This window comes from Halteromyces radiatus, assembly GCF_025201355.1.
Source record: "Halteromyces radiatus strain CBS 162.75 chromosome Unknown BX664scaffold_5, whole genome shotgun sequence".
In the NCBI taxonomy this organism is placed as follows: Eukaryota; Fungi; Mucoromycota; class Mucoromycetes; order Mucorales; family Cunninghamellaceae; genus Halteromyces; species Halteromyces radiatus.
Window position 1 is genome coordinate 770,908 of NW_026251691.1, and position 14,771 is coordinate 785,678.

The following is a 14,771-nucleotide window of genomic DNA, read 5'->3' on the forward strand; positions in this document are numbered from 1 at the left end:
ATATTATTTATTACCCACTACTTCACTTTTTTAGTTTATTAGTATTACCATTTAGTCTTTGTGTATTTTTTTTTCTTCCTTTCATTTAGTTATAGCCATTTTTTTTTTTATTATTTATTCATTTGGAATCTTCAAAGAAAACAAAAAATTAGAATAAACTAATGATGATGCTTATATGTAATGATGCTAGTCTAGTAACACTCTGTTTCAGGTGGAATCATGGGTACTGTATTATTTCGAAGAGTGAATGCTTTCCAAAAGTCTGGTATTTCCAAGTCTTGCAAATCTTCAGGGACATATTTGATCAAGTGACGATCAGTACTAAAGGGGGATCTCTATAAGAATGAAATGTTGGAATATTATTAGTATGATGTTGATATTTTTTTTTTTTTTTTTTTTTTTTTTACCACAGGGATCTTGTTGCCATAACGAGCAAATGTATCCTTTTGGTATTGTTGGCGCCATAATAAAGGAACACGATTAGTATCGTTCAAAAGAGGTTCGGTGACATAACAATTCTTTTTATCAACATGAGCTTGAGTAGGTTCCAAGTTACCCAAACTGATGACGTTAGGATCAATTCCTTTGGCGGAGGCAAAATGATTATCTGAGATGATGATGTTATGAGCAAAAGGTGAGAGTGGGGCACTAGAGTTCCAAAAAGGAGGACGGATGGTATTGTTTAGTCGTGCTGTCCAAAAATCATAAAATGTGATGCCTTCATAAAGCCAACCAGCCAAAGGTGCAGGAGGATCAAATTCCTTGCCCAAAAAGTGGAAGAAGAAATTGTCATACACAACCATGTTATCGATTTGTTGGAAGTCAGCATGATTTGCTACATAAATCATCACCGCCGTGTTGGCTAAATAATTTGAGACTACATACGAATCCACCTAAAATAAAAAAATAAAAAAAAAAAAGTTATATAAGGCACTTCCATATATGGATAGCAACTTACAGCAGAGGTGAATCGAAAGGCACCACCAAAATCAGCTAGTTGCCAACCTGCAACAAAGTTTTGAAGAATATATGTTTGATTACTTCCAACAATACTGATGGCATGATCTTGAGGAATAGGCATGGTATCAGGGAAAGTGCCATTCTATATATATAAAAAAAAATAAAAAAATGTTCAATTTTATCTGATGTACATGTCATCCTCCCCTTTATATATTTTTTTTTCTTCATTTTCCTCCCATCTCTTACCAAAATATTATTCTGTATGGTGATTTCATTTGAACTGTATAGTTGAACACCAGACATCAAAAATCCTTGTTGATCATCCCATTTGGCTTGTAAACAAGTTAATGCATATTTGATCTTCGTTAAACCTGATTGTAACTCAGATGACACAACAGGCATAAGATCATCCAAATGTCGAAGATCCATACTAGTAAAAAAAAAAAAAAAAAAAAGATTATTTGCTGTACTAAATATGGTGATGATGAATGTTACTTGGATTGTTTTGGTTTTTCATCTTACCCGAAGATGTTGTTGGAGATCATACTATTCTCTTGAGTTTGAAAGAGAACCCCAGTATCTACCAAAAAGGAAAAAGAAGATCATTTAAATTTAGACCAGGACTACTTGTCAATGCAACCATTTTTAGCAATCATCATTGTCAGTACTACTTTACTTGTTGTATTATATTGAGGAATAAATTCCTTGCCTGCGTGAGCATGATCACGTAGAAATATGTTACTATCTATAATAGTAATAAGAAGAATAATAAGAAAAAAAAAAGAATCATATTGGTAAATGGAAAGAATGATGAAAAGAATCATATTGATAAATAGAAGGAATGGTGAAAAACATTTTTTTTTTTTTTTTTTTTTTTACCGATAAGAAGATTGGCTCCAAAAGAAGATTGGATAGAGCCTCGTCCTCCATTTAAGAATACATTATTGGCAATTTTTGCAACTTGATGATTCTGTTGAGGTTGAACATCAATATTCACATTATCAAATATAATTCCATCAATGGTCCAACCAACACTAGCAGCAGGCACTATAAACATATAAAGGTTGAACAACAAATAAAATGAAGATCAATCGGTGTAGCACTGATAAGGTGCATATATATATATATATATACCTTGAATGGTTGCAGTGGCATTGTGATGATGATCATCTTCACCATCATCTTCATCATCATCATTATTCAAAGTGCTAAAAATAGTAGGTTCATCTTCACTTCCGTGTAAGCTCACCCCTGGTTTCAGAACTACTGCATCTTTGCCACGAATACCAAATCGACCAGGTTTAAGCATCAAGACTGGATCACTAACATTTAAAAAAAGAATAATAAATTTCCAAATAAAAATTATCCTATTTTTTTTTTTTAATTTCTCTGACTTACTCTGATTCACTAGCCTTATCAATAAGTTGTTGCAGAATATCTGTGTAATCTTGTAGTTTTTCACCATAATGTCCCGTAACCACTCCACACGAATCTTGATATAAAGTAAAAGAGAAAAATAAAGTCAAAAGAACGATCAATAGATACCACATTGTTGTTGAATAAAAAAAAAAAAAGAAAAAAAGAAAGAAAAAGACATTTGTCCCGGTACATTTAAATTATTATTATTTATTATTCTGCCGAAAAATGCATTTTGCTCATCCCATTCTATTCATTCTAAGCACATGTAGTCTATTTTGATCATCCAAATAAAAATATTTCAAAAACCTTAAAACTACAATCATAAACATTTCGTTTTATCTTTTTTCAATTATAAATAAACTATATTCTATTGGCTAATGATATGTAACAAGACAAAAAAAAAAAAAAAGGAATGTCCTTACCGTGAATTGTCACGGTTCATATAAAATAAAAAAATAATAATAATAATAATAAAAAAAGACTAAAGAAATAAACGAAAGAAAGAAGGACATAAAAAAAAAAAAGAAAAGAAAAGGGCGTATATCATAAAAGGCATAAAATTTTAATAAAAAAAAATTAAAAAAATCATAGTCAGCTAACAGCTAAACGATAAGATCATCATCATCTTGATGTCGGCGTCTTGCAGTCATGATATAGTTCACCTCCAAAGATTCGAATCCCCCTATTCCAACATCACCATTCCGTTGACTCATCACCCATCGACGACATATTGGATCCCAAGCAATACCACGTATATCATCCACTTGCCATTCTTGACCAAAAGATAGTATAGCATCCTTCAATTCTTGACTTTTGATATACTTGCTCCAATCATGGGTACCATCATGTACGACACCTAATACCTTTTCAGCCAAAAACACAGTCAATCCGTATGCAATGGGCGTTCGCGACATGGTAGATAAAAATAGTGAACCTCCAGGTCGAGTCAGCTGTCCACATGTTTGTAAAAACGCTAATGGTTGGTTCACATGTTCAATGATTTCCATAGCTAGTACCACATCAAATTGTTCCTTGGCTGCCAAAAGATCCTCTACAAGAGAAAAGTTTAAATATTCCTTTTTGGATTTTTTTTTTTCTTTTTTTTTTTTTTTTTTTTTTTTTACCTGCGGTAGTATGTCGATAATCTAGTTTTCCTGGTCCACGCCACAACTGAGGGTCTTTTCGAGCATGAAGTTTAGCCATTTTAATATTATCAGAAGAAGCATCGGCACCTACTACATTTCCACCTAATCGTACTAATGACTAACAATAGTATGTGAGTAGCTTGAATTTTTTTTTTTTTAAAAAGAAAATTACCTCTGATAAAAGTCCACCACCACATCCAATATCAAGCATTCTTAATCCTTCAAATGGTTTTGCTGTTTTTGTTGTAGTGAGACGATCTCGGACATAAGCAACGCGTGGAGGATTCAATAGTTGGAGCATACCGAATTCACCATTAGGATCCCACCATTGTTCAGAAATATCACTAAACTTTTTTACTTCAGCAGCATCGATTGTACTGAATCCTTGTGTTGTTAAAAGTCGTTTAGTTGTAATGCCGTAAAGTCGACTTTGTAAACTGTGTTTTGTCCTTGAAAGCATGATTGTTGTATTTTTTTTGAGGAAACCTAAAAGGTAAAAAAAAAAAAAAAAAAAAAAAAAAAAGATTTCTTGTTTTCCTTTAAAAATCGATGGGTGTGTTGACTCAGTCGGGCATCCAGCTGAGGATCAACATTTCTGATCCCTTTTATTTTCTTTTTTCAATTGTATCTGTCTGTTTGAAATTTTGTTTGTCACGAATAATGTTCGTTTGAACATTGACATGTTTGAATATCTTTTTGTTTGAAGTTTTTTTCTTTTTATAGATACATATATCATCTTTTTTTTTTTTTTATTCTTTTTATATAAATCTTTAGTGAACTTTTTTATATATATTTTCTTTATCAATAAAAGATCTTTTTTTTAAAAAAAAATGAAAAGACTTATTATATTGGCCACTCTCTCTTGAACCACCATCCAAGGTTTTATCATTATATTTATCAATCATCGTGATTAAATTATCATCATCCAGTCTTTATATATAAGCTTTTTTTTTTTTTTATATATTTGATCATCATCAAGAGTGATCACATACTATAATCTATTTCCATTTTTTGAATTACATTTATTTTTCAATTATATTATATTTGTTCTTTTTTTATAAAAGAACTGGTGCTCACTACGAACAATCATCATTGATACTATTATAATAAAAGTATCATCCATCAATTTCATTTATACAATCATCACCCTAGTTACAAAAAAAAAAATCCGTAACAAGTGATTCAAATGCCAATATAGAAAGGTGTGAACTGTGAATTGCCCTCTTCTTAATAATTTAACCATGATCATTATTATGCTCTTAATAAAAACTATAGATGATTTCTTACAAGTAGCCTTTTATTGTATTTTATGAGACATGAGTTCTATGTTCTATTTTATGACATATAATCATTGATTTGATTTAATAGAATAATCAACATTATTTGATAGCTTCAATGTCATTGGAGGAAAAAAAAACAATATAAAAGACACTTTTTTTAATTCCTTTTTCTTCTACAAAAAAAAAAAAAACATTTGCTTCTTTTTTGGCTGCTTCGTTGTTGATTAGTTTCTTCTTTCCGCACACCTATCAAAAAAAAAAAAAAAAGAAATCAGATGGATTTGTTCATAAAATAGATCATCAGGGAGGGTGTCGTAGTGGAAATGGAAGAGAGGAAAGAAATACTATTTTAGAAAATGGCAGGATAGTGTTAAGAAGTAGTATATGTGCTTTGTATTTCAGAATCCGTCTATTTCTCTCTCTTTTTTTTTTTTTTTTATCTTTTTCTTTTTTCCTTTTTCTTCTTAGCTTCTTAGCTATGACTACAGCACAAAAAGATCGATGGGAATTACCGCAGTAACCTATCCCCTTAGTTTATGGTATTTAAAGAAAGTTTTATTTTTTTCAGTTTCTCCATCTCTCTTATAACTTACCTTTTTTTTTATTACACAATCTTATATATAGACAACCATGACAAGAACAGACTCTCTCCCTGTTAATCATATACCCAACACTATTGCCATTGAACCCTATTGGAAACAACACAAGAAATGGCCCACTTCAGAAAATACAATGTTATCGCAGTATGATAAGGATTCAGTAGTAGTCTACCAAACGGTCTCGAAGGAAGTAGCAGCATATGGGGTAAAGTATCAAGAATTGATTGGATCGGACGGCTATGCAGGATTGAGGAAGGAAAGGAAAAGGTGGACGAGGCTACCAGAAATCAGACATCCAGTATCGATCTATCCGAGCTTTTTAGGCGCGCAATATGCTTGGGAATGGAATTCCAAGATCAACGAAGCATCTATAAGACAACAACGAACTCTGGCTATTCGAATACGACGAGAAATATACGATGAATGGCTTAAGATGGCAAAACAAGACGATGGGGAAGAATTATATGATTATGATTTTTGCGATAATTGTAGATATCCAGATTACCACTGGGTATTCGCTGATGCTTCTTACAAGGCCCGAAACATGTCACTGCTGACTTACTGCTGGATAAATGATATGTATCCTGTTTTACCTCTGGATGGTTCTTCTCCTCATCAAAGATTGCCACGCAAGGTGATGCGATTGCTACTACGGGGTTCCATGGTCAACCAATTTGTTTCTCCTCATACTATTCTCTCTATTGAAGATATCACTCCTTTTGTTGTTGAAATGCGTTCAAGATTAACTGATCACAAATCAAACATCAAAGATATTTGGACTCCTTCTGAACGTGTCTATGATTCTCCTTTGGTGAATTCTTTATTTTAGTTATCTTCGTTTAGTTATTCCTCTTTTTTTTTTTTTTTTTTTTTTTTTTTTTAATAAAATATTTATATATATACAGTCAGTCATTATTATGTTACAGAGAGAGGATTATTTTTTTTTTTTTTTTTTTTTTTTTTTTTTTTTTTTTTTTTTTTTTACCTTTTGGGTAGATAGGATTGTAGATAGATGATTGCCGCAGAAAGAATATGTTACCTAGCTAACTCGTATACTTTGATGATCCGCCACCAACACAATTAAATTCCTTTTTTTGGTGAAAACACGAGCGAGGCGCAGTTATTTTTTTTTCCTTTCTTTCTCTCTCTTTTTTTTTTTTTTTTTTTTTTTTTTTTTTTCTCACTGCTTTATAAACCACCATGATAGTTTTTTTATTCAGCTTGTCTTCTTTTTATTTAATTCAATGGCATTACCAACACCTGTACAAAATACCCCTCATACTCTGACTTTGGAACCTTACTTGGAAGAAGAAAGTTTGCACCACCGATATACCAAAGTCGACTTTCCGTCTCAAGTCATACTAGCTCATCAAGACAATGATGATGCCGTGGTTGTATATCAAGCATTTTCAAGCAGTATTGCGGATTTTGCTGTTCAACATCAAAGTTTCAAAGGTGCACCTGGTTACAAGCTTGAACGTATGACATGGATCAAACCAAGTTTCTTATGGATGCAGTATCGTAGTGGATGGAATACCAAAGATGATCGACAAGAAAGGACACTGGCGATACGATTACGACGTTCTTTTTTTGATAGCTTGGTCAACTCGGCCGTTTCATCCAGTCATCACTTGTCTGCCAACGCTCCAAATGCAAGGGATCATTGGAGGAAAGCTCGCTCTCAGTGTTGCGTCACTGTACAATGGGATCCGGATTATACACCAAACGTGGAAGAACCTGAACGCATCAAGGCACAGCGACGAGCTATTCAATTGGGATTGAAGGGACCAGCAGCGGCAATTCTGGCAAATGGCGTTACGTCTAAGGAAGAAGAAGATGGTGTTTTATCGATCGAGGATATCACTCCCTTTGTGATTGAAATGCGAACAAGACTGGAACGGGACAAGAACAAGAAAGGTGATCTTCGGTTTGCTGATCTCTGGGTACCAAAGGAACGACCATATCAAGTAGAGGATACCTCCATATTATATAGTATTTAGTTTAGATATTTTTATATATTTTGATTTTTTTATGCAATAAACACACTCTGGCACTGGAGCTTTTCGAAATCGAAGATTTGTGTGGACTATAGACTCTTTTTTTCTTTTTTTTTTTTTTTTTGAAAAAGTGTGGACTATTGCTTTGATGGGAAGATATAGGCCATTGATTTAATGAGATATAGAAAAGATCGACTTTATTTTTGGAAATTTCAAAGAATACAGAGAGGTATACAAAAAAAAAAGTGAAAGATATACAGTGTTTTTCAAAGTTTTTTGTCAGATCACAATTGAATAACGTGTAGCTGGAATAAGGTATACTGTAGTTTATTGAAATTCAATGTTCATATTGATGTTTCGGTATGGTGATGAGAAAAGGATAACACTATATATATATGTAGAGGAGAGGTAATACTATTCGAAAAGGAAAAGTGTATAATCATAACTCATGGCTATAGAGATCTACAAAAAAAAAAAAAAAATAGGTGAAGAGAAACAGGAAGAGAGAAAAGAGAGGTTTTTTTTTTTTTTTTTTTTTTTTTTTGGTTCAAAAAGCATAAGATTGATTTTATTGGCTGATTTTATTATTTTTAAAACCCATATCTATTTTATTCTCGCGAGCACCCCTTTTTTTTTTTACGGTCGAACAACATCAACTAAGCAAGTTTTCCTAACATGATTATTAGATTGAATGTGATACTGGATGGGATGATATGTAATGGTGATGGATATGTGATAACATATGGTATATGATGTAAAGTTCGAAAGGCAAATAAATTTTGCATACATCATTTCATCCAATCAAATCGTAGCAATTAAGGGGGTTCATCATCATTTCTGATTGATGCGTTCGTTAAAAAAAAAAAAAGTAGACCCGAGTCAAAAATTTTTTTTGCTGTGACTTAAATCATCAAGTTCTGAAAACTATATAAAGAGGCTACTTTCTCTTTTTTCTTTTCTTTTTTTCCTTGTACTCTTGTCTTGTGATCATATCACGTATAAATCTTTCGCCTTTTACTAAAGATTTCCGTGGCTGCAGGACACAATAGAGTTAACCACAATTTTTTGTCACCCTTCCTTTTCTTATGAAAAGGAAGTTAATTTTACTATATTTGAAATGAAAATGAAAATAACTAAAATGAACGTATTTGATTGTTATAGATGTATTCTGGGTTTCAAAATTATAAATGAAAACTTGTGGTATAGGGATAATTTTTAGTAAATGCGTTTTATATTTGTAGGAAACTACGTGATGTTATCGATTGATGACAGATAAAGGTAGACAATCAATGGAATTGAGATCATGGTTTTAGTATAGTTATATGATAGACTTAGTTAGGATTTTGTAACATCAAATAAAAAGAAACAGTTTTATCCAAATTTGCCTTCATAGTATAATTTTTTTTTATTTGTTGTTAGTATATCTGTACAAAAGAGTTTGCTGTAGTAGCTACGACGGTGAGGTTCAACACCAAAAAAAAAAAAAAAGTACTAAATCTTCTCCAGTATATGATGATTTGAAGACCATGTAAAATAAAACGTATATAGCATGATAGGAATAGAAGTACCACAGAGATGACAATAAAACATAATAAAACGTTTATTCAAACAAAAAAAAAAAAAAAAAAGACTATATATATATAACCCAAACTGCAGAAGTATTCAATAATCGAGTAATTGACAATTACCACCTTCATAGATATCGACCTTGGATACAGCATGCTTCTGATTGAGAGACTTGTAATAATCCATATGATTGACAAACCAGTCAATATGATTTCCACCAAAGCTCCAGCTCTTGTCATCTACGATAAGACAACCATTGTGCTTCTTATTGGATCCAGGAAGAGACCATCCGTCTAGAGCAGGCACATAAATCTTGGTATCTCGACGAATATCATTAGCAGCCACAGTGATAAAAGGACGTAAAGAGGTACCATAAGATGACAAACCATAAGATTCCTTCTTCGCATCGAGTTCCATAAAGCAGGCATAATTTTTGCATACACAGGAACCTAGATTCACTACCTTAGAGCTAGAGATCACACCGCTTCCTTCCATCACGAGCGCATTTGCAAAAGTTTCGGATACAGTTGAGATTGTCTTGCCGGCGCATGTCTTGATGTTCACTTTTTTGCTCTTGCTGTTGTTGTAATCACTGGCATGAGCTGTCCAATAATATGTAAAGGCGACTTGGCGTTTCAAAAGTTGGCGTTGTTTGAGCTGAGTGATCTTATCTGATACTGTCTTTGATTCCTGCTTGTCCTTATCATCGCCACTAACTTTGCTTTGACCGTATTTATCTTTCTTGCTGTCGTTATTGGCCTTGTCATCATTGTTATCCTGCACCCTGTCTTCCTTCTTGTCGACATTGATCTTGTCTTCAATGTTATCGTTGTCCTCCTTGGCAGACTTTTCCTTGGTAGGTTTTTCCTTGGTGCTTTGATCCTTGGTGTTTTGATCCTTGATGTTTTGATCCTTGGTGTTTTGATCCTTGATGTTTTGATCCTTGGTGTTTTGATCCTTGGTGTTTTGATCCTTGGTGTTTTGATCCTTGGTGTTTTGATCCTTGGTGTTTTGATCCTTGATGTTTTGATCCTTGGTAGGCTTTTCCTTGATGGTTTGATCCTTGGCAGACTTTTCCTTGGTGGTTTGTTCCTTAGAGGAGTTTTCCTTGGTAGGGTTTTGCTTGGTAGAGTTTCCCTTGGGGGACTTGTCTTGATGAAGACTTAATTTGTTGACGGTGAGACTGTCCTTGTCATTATTGCCGGGCTTGACGCAATACTTGTAGCCAATGAAGAGATTGTCGCATTTGCCACGATGGACATTAGTGTTGAGTTCATAAAACTGACCAACAGAGATACCGTATTTATTCGCTAGTTTGGTACAAGTATCCCCTTTCACCACTAATTTGAAAGGAAAAAGACGAGTAAATAAATATGTAGTTAATATTGATATCAACCTCTTTTTTTTTATTTTTTCTTACCTGTATGTTGTTTTGAGCAACCAGTAGCAATGTTCTTTGCAACACAATACTTTTTTGTGGGTTTCAAATTGGAGCATTGATTGTCTACTTGAGTATTCCATGCATAGAATTCATCCAAATGAAGTCCATATTGATTCACAATCAAGGCACAGGTTTCCCCTTGACGAACTATATAGAATAAAAGAAACAAAAGAAAAAGAAAAAAGAAAGAAAAGAAGGAAAAGAAAAATAAAAAAAAAATCAGTTAAAATTCATTGGATCGGTTTTAGAAAATCCTTCCCCTCTCCACACTTCAAGCGTACCTGAATGATATTTTGTACAATCATCTCCATAACGTTTAGCAAGATGGATCCAATGACCGTAAACATCATACTCATGATCAGGACCTTGAACAAGACTGAATACTTGAGAATCATTAGATGTATCCATCGAATATTGTGCTGCAAGAGACGACACACTGAATAAGGCTACAGCTACCGTGAGAGAAAACTGCATAATTGAATAATAATAACAAATAATAATAATAATAATAATAATAATAATAATAAAAAAACAATTAAAAAGAATGGAATGGGTGATTATAGAAAAACAAGAAGGATTGATGGGAGATGAAATGAAGAAGAATAAGAAAAGAGAAGAAGAACAAAAATTTAGTTTATATACAAAGTATAAAAATGAAAGTTGGGGTTGGAGAGCTTCCACAAGTTCGATATCGGCGATAGTGAAACATGGATCGAGTTTCTACATCTCAAATTTCTATTTCATTACAATTGACAAGTATATTACTTTCTGTACACATTTTATCTCGTACGACCCAAGATTTCTATAAAGAATATAATGTCGTACTTTATTTTGATTGGATAATAATATAAAGACATAGAAAAAAAAAAGGATTCAATTTTTATTTTATTAAATTCATAAAATATAATACATATGTAAAAATAGAAGAGAAATATACACAAGGAAAAAAGGGAATTAGCATTAACAATCATCATCAAAGCTAGCCGCTATAAGAGCTGCTGCACTGTTTTGATCATAATGAGGTCGCAAAAAGGAATCAAAATAGGAATCCAATCGATCCACATCTTCTTCATTGTTCAATCGAACTCTTGCACCGATATAGCCATCAGGTCGTATCACTACCATTGTTGGAGACTTGTTTTTGTTGGGATTACTGTTATATGCGATATGACATTGATGATCATGATCTAGATACACTTTGTCTAATCCAAAAGGAAAAGCTGCATGGATAACAGCTGATGGTGTTGAACTAAGACATTTGCTGACTTCATTTTTGCTGGAGCTTGTGACATATAAAAATGAGAAAAGAGGTCGAGTGGATGATGATTGTGTTGATGATGATGATAAAAAAGGTGTAGTCCATGTATCTTCTGTTGAGTTTCTATTGATACTATCATCATCAAAAAAGGTGGAAGAGAAGGAAGGTCGATGTTCTATTGTGCTTAAACGAGTCATATTAGTATGCATAGAAGTAGGAGAACTAGGTGTTGAGAAAATGTTGGAGCCGCGATGGGTGGTTGGATTAGAAAATGAGGATGAAAATGATGATATTGATGAGCGATTCTTTGTTTCTGTAGTCGTTGCTGAAGGCGTTCCAATAGTCATCATTGGGAATCCATATGATAATGAATGGCGATGATGTTGATGATGTGTTTCATATCGATGAATAAAAGAATTGTTGGAATCGAGGTACCGTCGAAGTTTCCGAAGCGTCGTCAAGCATTTTTCATTGTCGTGAATATTGCCACAAAATACCAAAATGGTAAAACTGACTTCAGAATATTCCCATCCCATTTTGTCTAAAAGATGAAAATAATTGGGTCGAATTCGTTTCCATCCTTCCGTTGATACTGAATTTGATGATGCTGTCATTGTTCCTGTTTTGTTTGTTGTCACTGATGATAATGGTGTTTCCCCTTTTTCTATTCGTTGTTGTTGATCTTTCTCTCCACTATAATAATGTATTGCCTTTTTCGTCACTGTTTGTAGTTTTGCCAATGACCAACCTGAGGAAGTACTTGGAGTAGAAGAGAGTGATCGTGGTCGTCCATCCGTTTTTCTTGAACCAGTGGGTGATGGTGTGTTTGTTGGCGATACTGGAGATGGAGACATAGAAATAGGAGATGGTGGTGGAACAAATTCATCAACAGTGTTGTTAGACGTTGTCTTGAGGTTGGTTGAGGGACATACATTGGATTGAGATAATAAAATTTGAATCATGGTATAAGGTTTCAATCTAGCGTTTGGCGCCAATGAGCCGACGGCTCCAGAATCCGCATGATGCTGTACCATTTGAGCTGCCGCCGTAATTGTGTTGCATTCAGATATGGCCAAAGAGAAATTACTTGCTGTACCAAGATTGATGAGATTGGTTTGATAAGGCGTTTGTCCAACGAGACAAGATTGATTTTTTTGAAGTTTGTAAGTATTTTCCTGAAGTTGATGTGATTCGCCTCGTACTACTGATAATGATCTGTTGCCGATAAGTTGTACAAAAGCTTGTGATGCTGCTAGTACGTCATCTAATTTTGATCGTGATTCTTCTTCATAAGTATCCAATAATAATGGAGACGCCCGCTGATGTAAATGTAAATAAAGCTTCCAACAAAGATTTTGAGCTTGTTCCAGTCCAAGATTGGTAGATAAAAGACCTGGAGGTTCAATAGATTGTGCTGCTCCACCGACTAAAAAGAATCTTCTGTCAGAGCCATATTCTTCACAAGATTTGCATTCAGCTATAATGAAATAATAATAATAATAATAATAATGAGTTTTCATTTATTTCTTTTTCTTTTCTTCAAATGAATGATTACCTGACCAACTGAAATAGGCATGTACCTTTATAAATTCAACTTGATATGGATCCAATACTGCCTTGATATGTCGTTGTGCTTTTTCTATTGGTACATGGTCGTCAATAGTAAGATGACTCCATCGAGGCTGATGTTCAAACATAAAATACATTCTTGAGCCATGACCTACGGAATCAAAATAAAGTTCAGTTGTTCTTCCCATATGATGTACTACCCTCCATCATGATTTTCCCTTTTTTAGGGAGAATTATTCCCATTCTCCCTCATATTATTATCGTTTGATCTTACCAACAATAAATACAGCCTTTTCCCCTTTGGTCACTACAGACATGCGTGTACCGGTAAAGTTCGTTGTCACAGTTGCTTCGAGAGTGTAGAATACTCCTGATTTTCCTTGACTACGCTGAGCAATACCTGAAGTAAAAAAAAAAAAAAAAAAAATATTTCAGTATGTTACCGAATCACAAAATACGCCACTGATTGTTATAATTCTTTACCTAGTTTGTGTCTAACAAAACTTGTTTTTCCATCAGCACCAATAAGTATTCTTGATTTCCAATAAGAAATTTCACCTTGAGAGTTTTGTATAGTAGCCAAAACGGATTTTTCTGGTTGAAGATATATGTTGTCACCATCTTCCAAATTGATCAATTCTTGCTGATATTCCACTTTAATATGAAGGGCATTGAGGGCTTGTATAAGAGCATCACAGACCTTGTTACACTCGTACGAAAGACTCCAGTTGAATTCGGTCACTTCGTTTTCCCACACCCGATAGCTTTGATGGTCAGCATTGGCAGCATGACTTCCGTGTCCGTTGTTTGCAAACGTTTCAAACTTCCAATGGCGAAATCCTTCTTGTAACATGACTTCAGATACACCTACCGAATTCAAGAGTTGTAAACTTCGTGGTGACCATAGAAAACTTTTATTTTTGTTCTGAGATGCATCTTTAGCTTTGTCTATAAAGAGAAAGGAGCCAGGTGTAAGTGACTTTAACAACAAAAAAAAAAAAAAAGAAATCTTACCAATAATTCGGACAGAGAAACTCATCTTGGTCAATAAAAGAGCAGTATATAATCCAACAGGACCTATTGAAAATGATGTTAAAATGAGGATGAAAGATCAGTAATGGTTGCTTTTTTGTACCTTTATGAATCAAGTTTCTGTACCTGCACCAACAACGAGTATATCAGACTCGTTATTATGTATATCCATTATTGTAATAATAATTAAAGACTTTATGTACTTGTATATATATATATATATAATAGAAGAATGAGTAAGAGGAAGAAAGAAAGAAAGAAAGAAAGAAAGAAAGAAAGAAAGAAAGAAAAGAGAAATAATAATAAAGAAGAAGAAAAAAAAAAGGAAGATATTTGTTTCGCGTAGCCCAAGTTACACATTGACTGAGATGGAAATCATGCTTTTTTCTTACTTTTTTTTTTTTTTTGTGGGGAAATGGTGTTCAGAAATGAGCTCCTCCTGCATTGTCTGTGGTTGTTATTTTGTTTCCTTCTGCTATTAATAATATTTTCCCGGCACTAATAT

At 33.6% G+C, this 14,771-nt stretch overlaps 6 protein-coding genes across 6 annotated transcripts; 2 read left to right on the forward strand and 4 right to left on the reverse strand.

Annotated features, from left to right (window-relative positions):
• Positions 1 to 21: 21 nt before the first annotated feature.
• On the reverse strand, positions 22 to 2,525 carry BX664DRAFT_335414 (uncharacterized protein). The gene is made up of 9 exons (XM_051545896.1): positions 2,359 to 2,525; positions 2,095 to 2,282; positions 1,840 to 2,007; positions 1,637 to 1,705; positions 1,483 to 1,540; positions 1,207 to 1,390; positions 959 to 1,102; positions 408 to 893; positions 22 to 335 (listed from the first exon to the last, which is right to left on the reverse strand). Exons 1-9 carry the CDS (start codon positions 2,508 to 2,510, stop codon positions 192 to 194), a joined length of 1,593 nt encoding a protein of 530 aa, XP_051398941.1. The 5' UTR covers positions 2,511 to 2,525; the 3' UTR covers positions 22 to 191.
• A 366-nt stretch (positions 2,526 to 2,891) lies between these two features.
• BX664DRAFT_335418 (S-adenosyl-L-methionine-dependent methyltransferase) lies at positions 2,892 to 4,042 on the reverse strand. Its single transcript, XM_051545897.1, has 3 exons — positions 3,697 to 4,042; positions 3,504 to 3,642; positions 2,892 to 3,430 (listed from the first exon to the last, which is right to left on the reverse strand). The coding sequence occupies exons 1-3, from the start codon at positions 3,982 to 3,984 to the stop codon at positions 2,982 to 2,984; spliced, it is 876 nt and encodes a 291-aa protein (XP_051398942.1). The 5' UTR covers positions 3,985 to 4,042; the 3' UTR covers positions 2,892 to 2,981.
• Positions 4,043 to 5,397: 1,355 nt separating this feature from the next.
• On the forward strand, positions 5,398 to 6,254 carry BX664DRAFT_335422 (uncharacterized protein). The gene has a single exon (XM_051545898.1). It carries the CDS (start codon positions 5,435 to 5,437, stop codon positions 6,230 to 6,232), a length of 798 nt encoding a protein of 265 aa, XP_051398943.1. The 5' UTR covers positions 5,398 to 5,434; the 3' UTR covers positions 6,233 to 6,254.
• A 305-nt stretch (positions 6,255 to 6,559) lies between these two features.
• On the forward strand, positions 6,560 to 7,470 carry BX664DRAFT_335423 (uncharacterized protein). The gene has a single exon (XM_051545899.1). It carries the CDS (start codon positions 6,648 to 6,650, stop codon positions 7,401 to 7,403), a length of 756 nt encoding a protein of 251 aa, XP_051398944.1. The 5' UTR covers positions 6,560 to 6,647; the 3' UTR covers positions 7,404 to 7,470.
• A 1,592-nt stretch (positions 7,471 to 9,062) lies between these two features.
• On the reverse strand, positions 9,063 to 10,815 carry BX664DRAFT_264866 (uncharacterized protein; the record flags this gene model as incomplete). The annotated part of the gene is made up of 3 exons (XM_051540837.1): positions 9,063 to 9,682; positions 10,130 to 10,306; positions 10,689 to 10,815. 3 exons carry the CDS (start codon positions 10,813 to 10,815, stop codon positions 9,063 to 9,065), a joined length of 924 nt encoding a protein of 307 aa, XP_051398945.1.
• Positions 10,816 to 11,222: 407 nt separating this feature from the next.
• Positions 11,223 to 14,519, reverse strand: BX664DRAFT_335427 (FAD binding domain-containing protein). Its single transcript, XM_051545900.1, has 6 exons — positions 14,393 to 14,519; positions 14,249 to 14,311; positions 13,718 to 14,182; positions 13,509 to 13,634; positions 13,221 to 13,385; positions 11,223 to 13,142 (listed from the first exon to the last, which is right to left on the reverse strand). The coding sequence occupies exons 1-6, from the start codon at positions 14,436 to 14,438 to the stop codon at positions 11,368 to 11,370; spliced, it is 2,640 nt and encodes an 879-aa protein (XP_051398946.1). The 5' UTR covers positions 14,439 to 14,519; the 3' UTR covers positions 11,223 to 11,367.
• Positions 14,520 to 14,771: the final 252 nt, after the last annotated feature.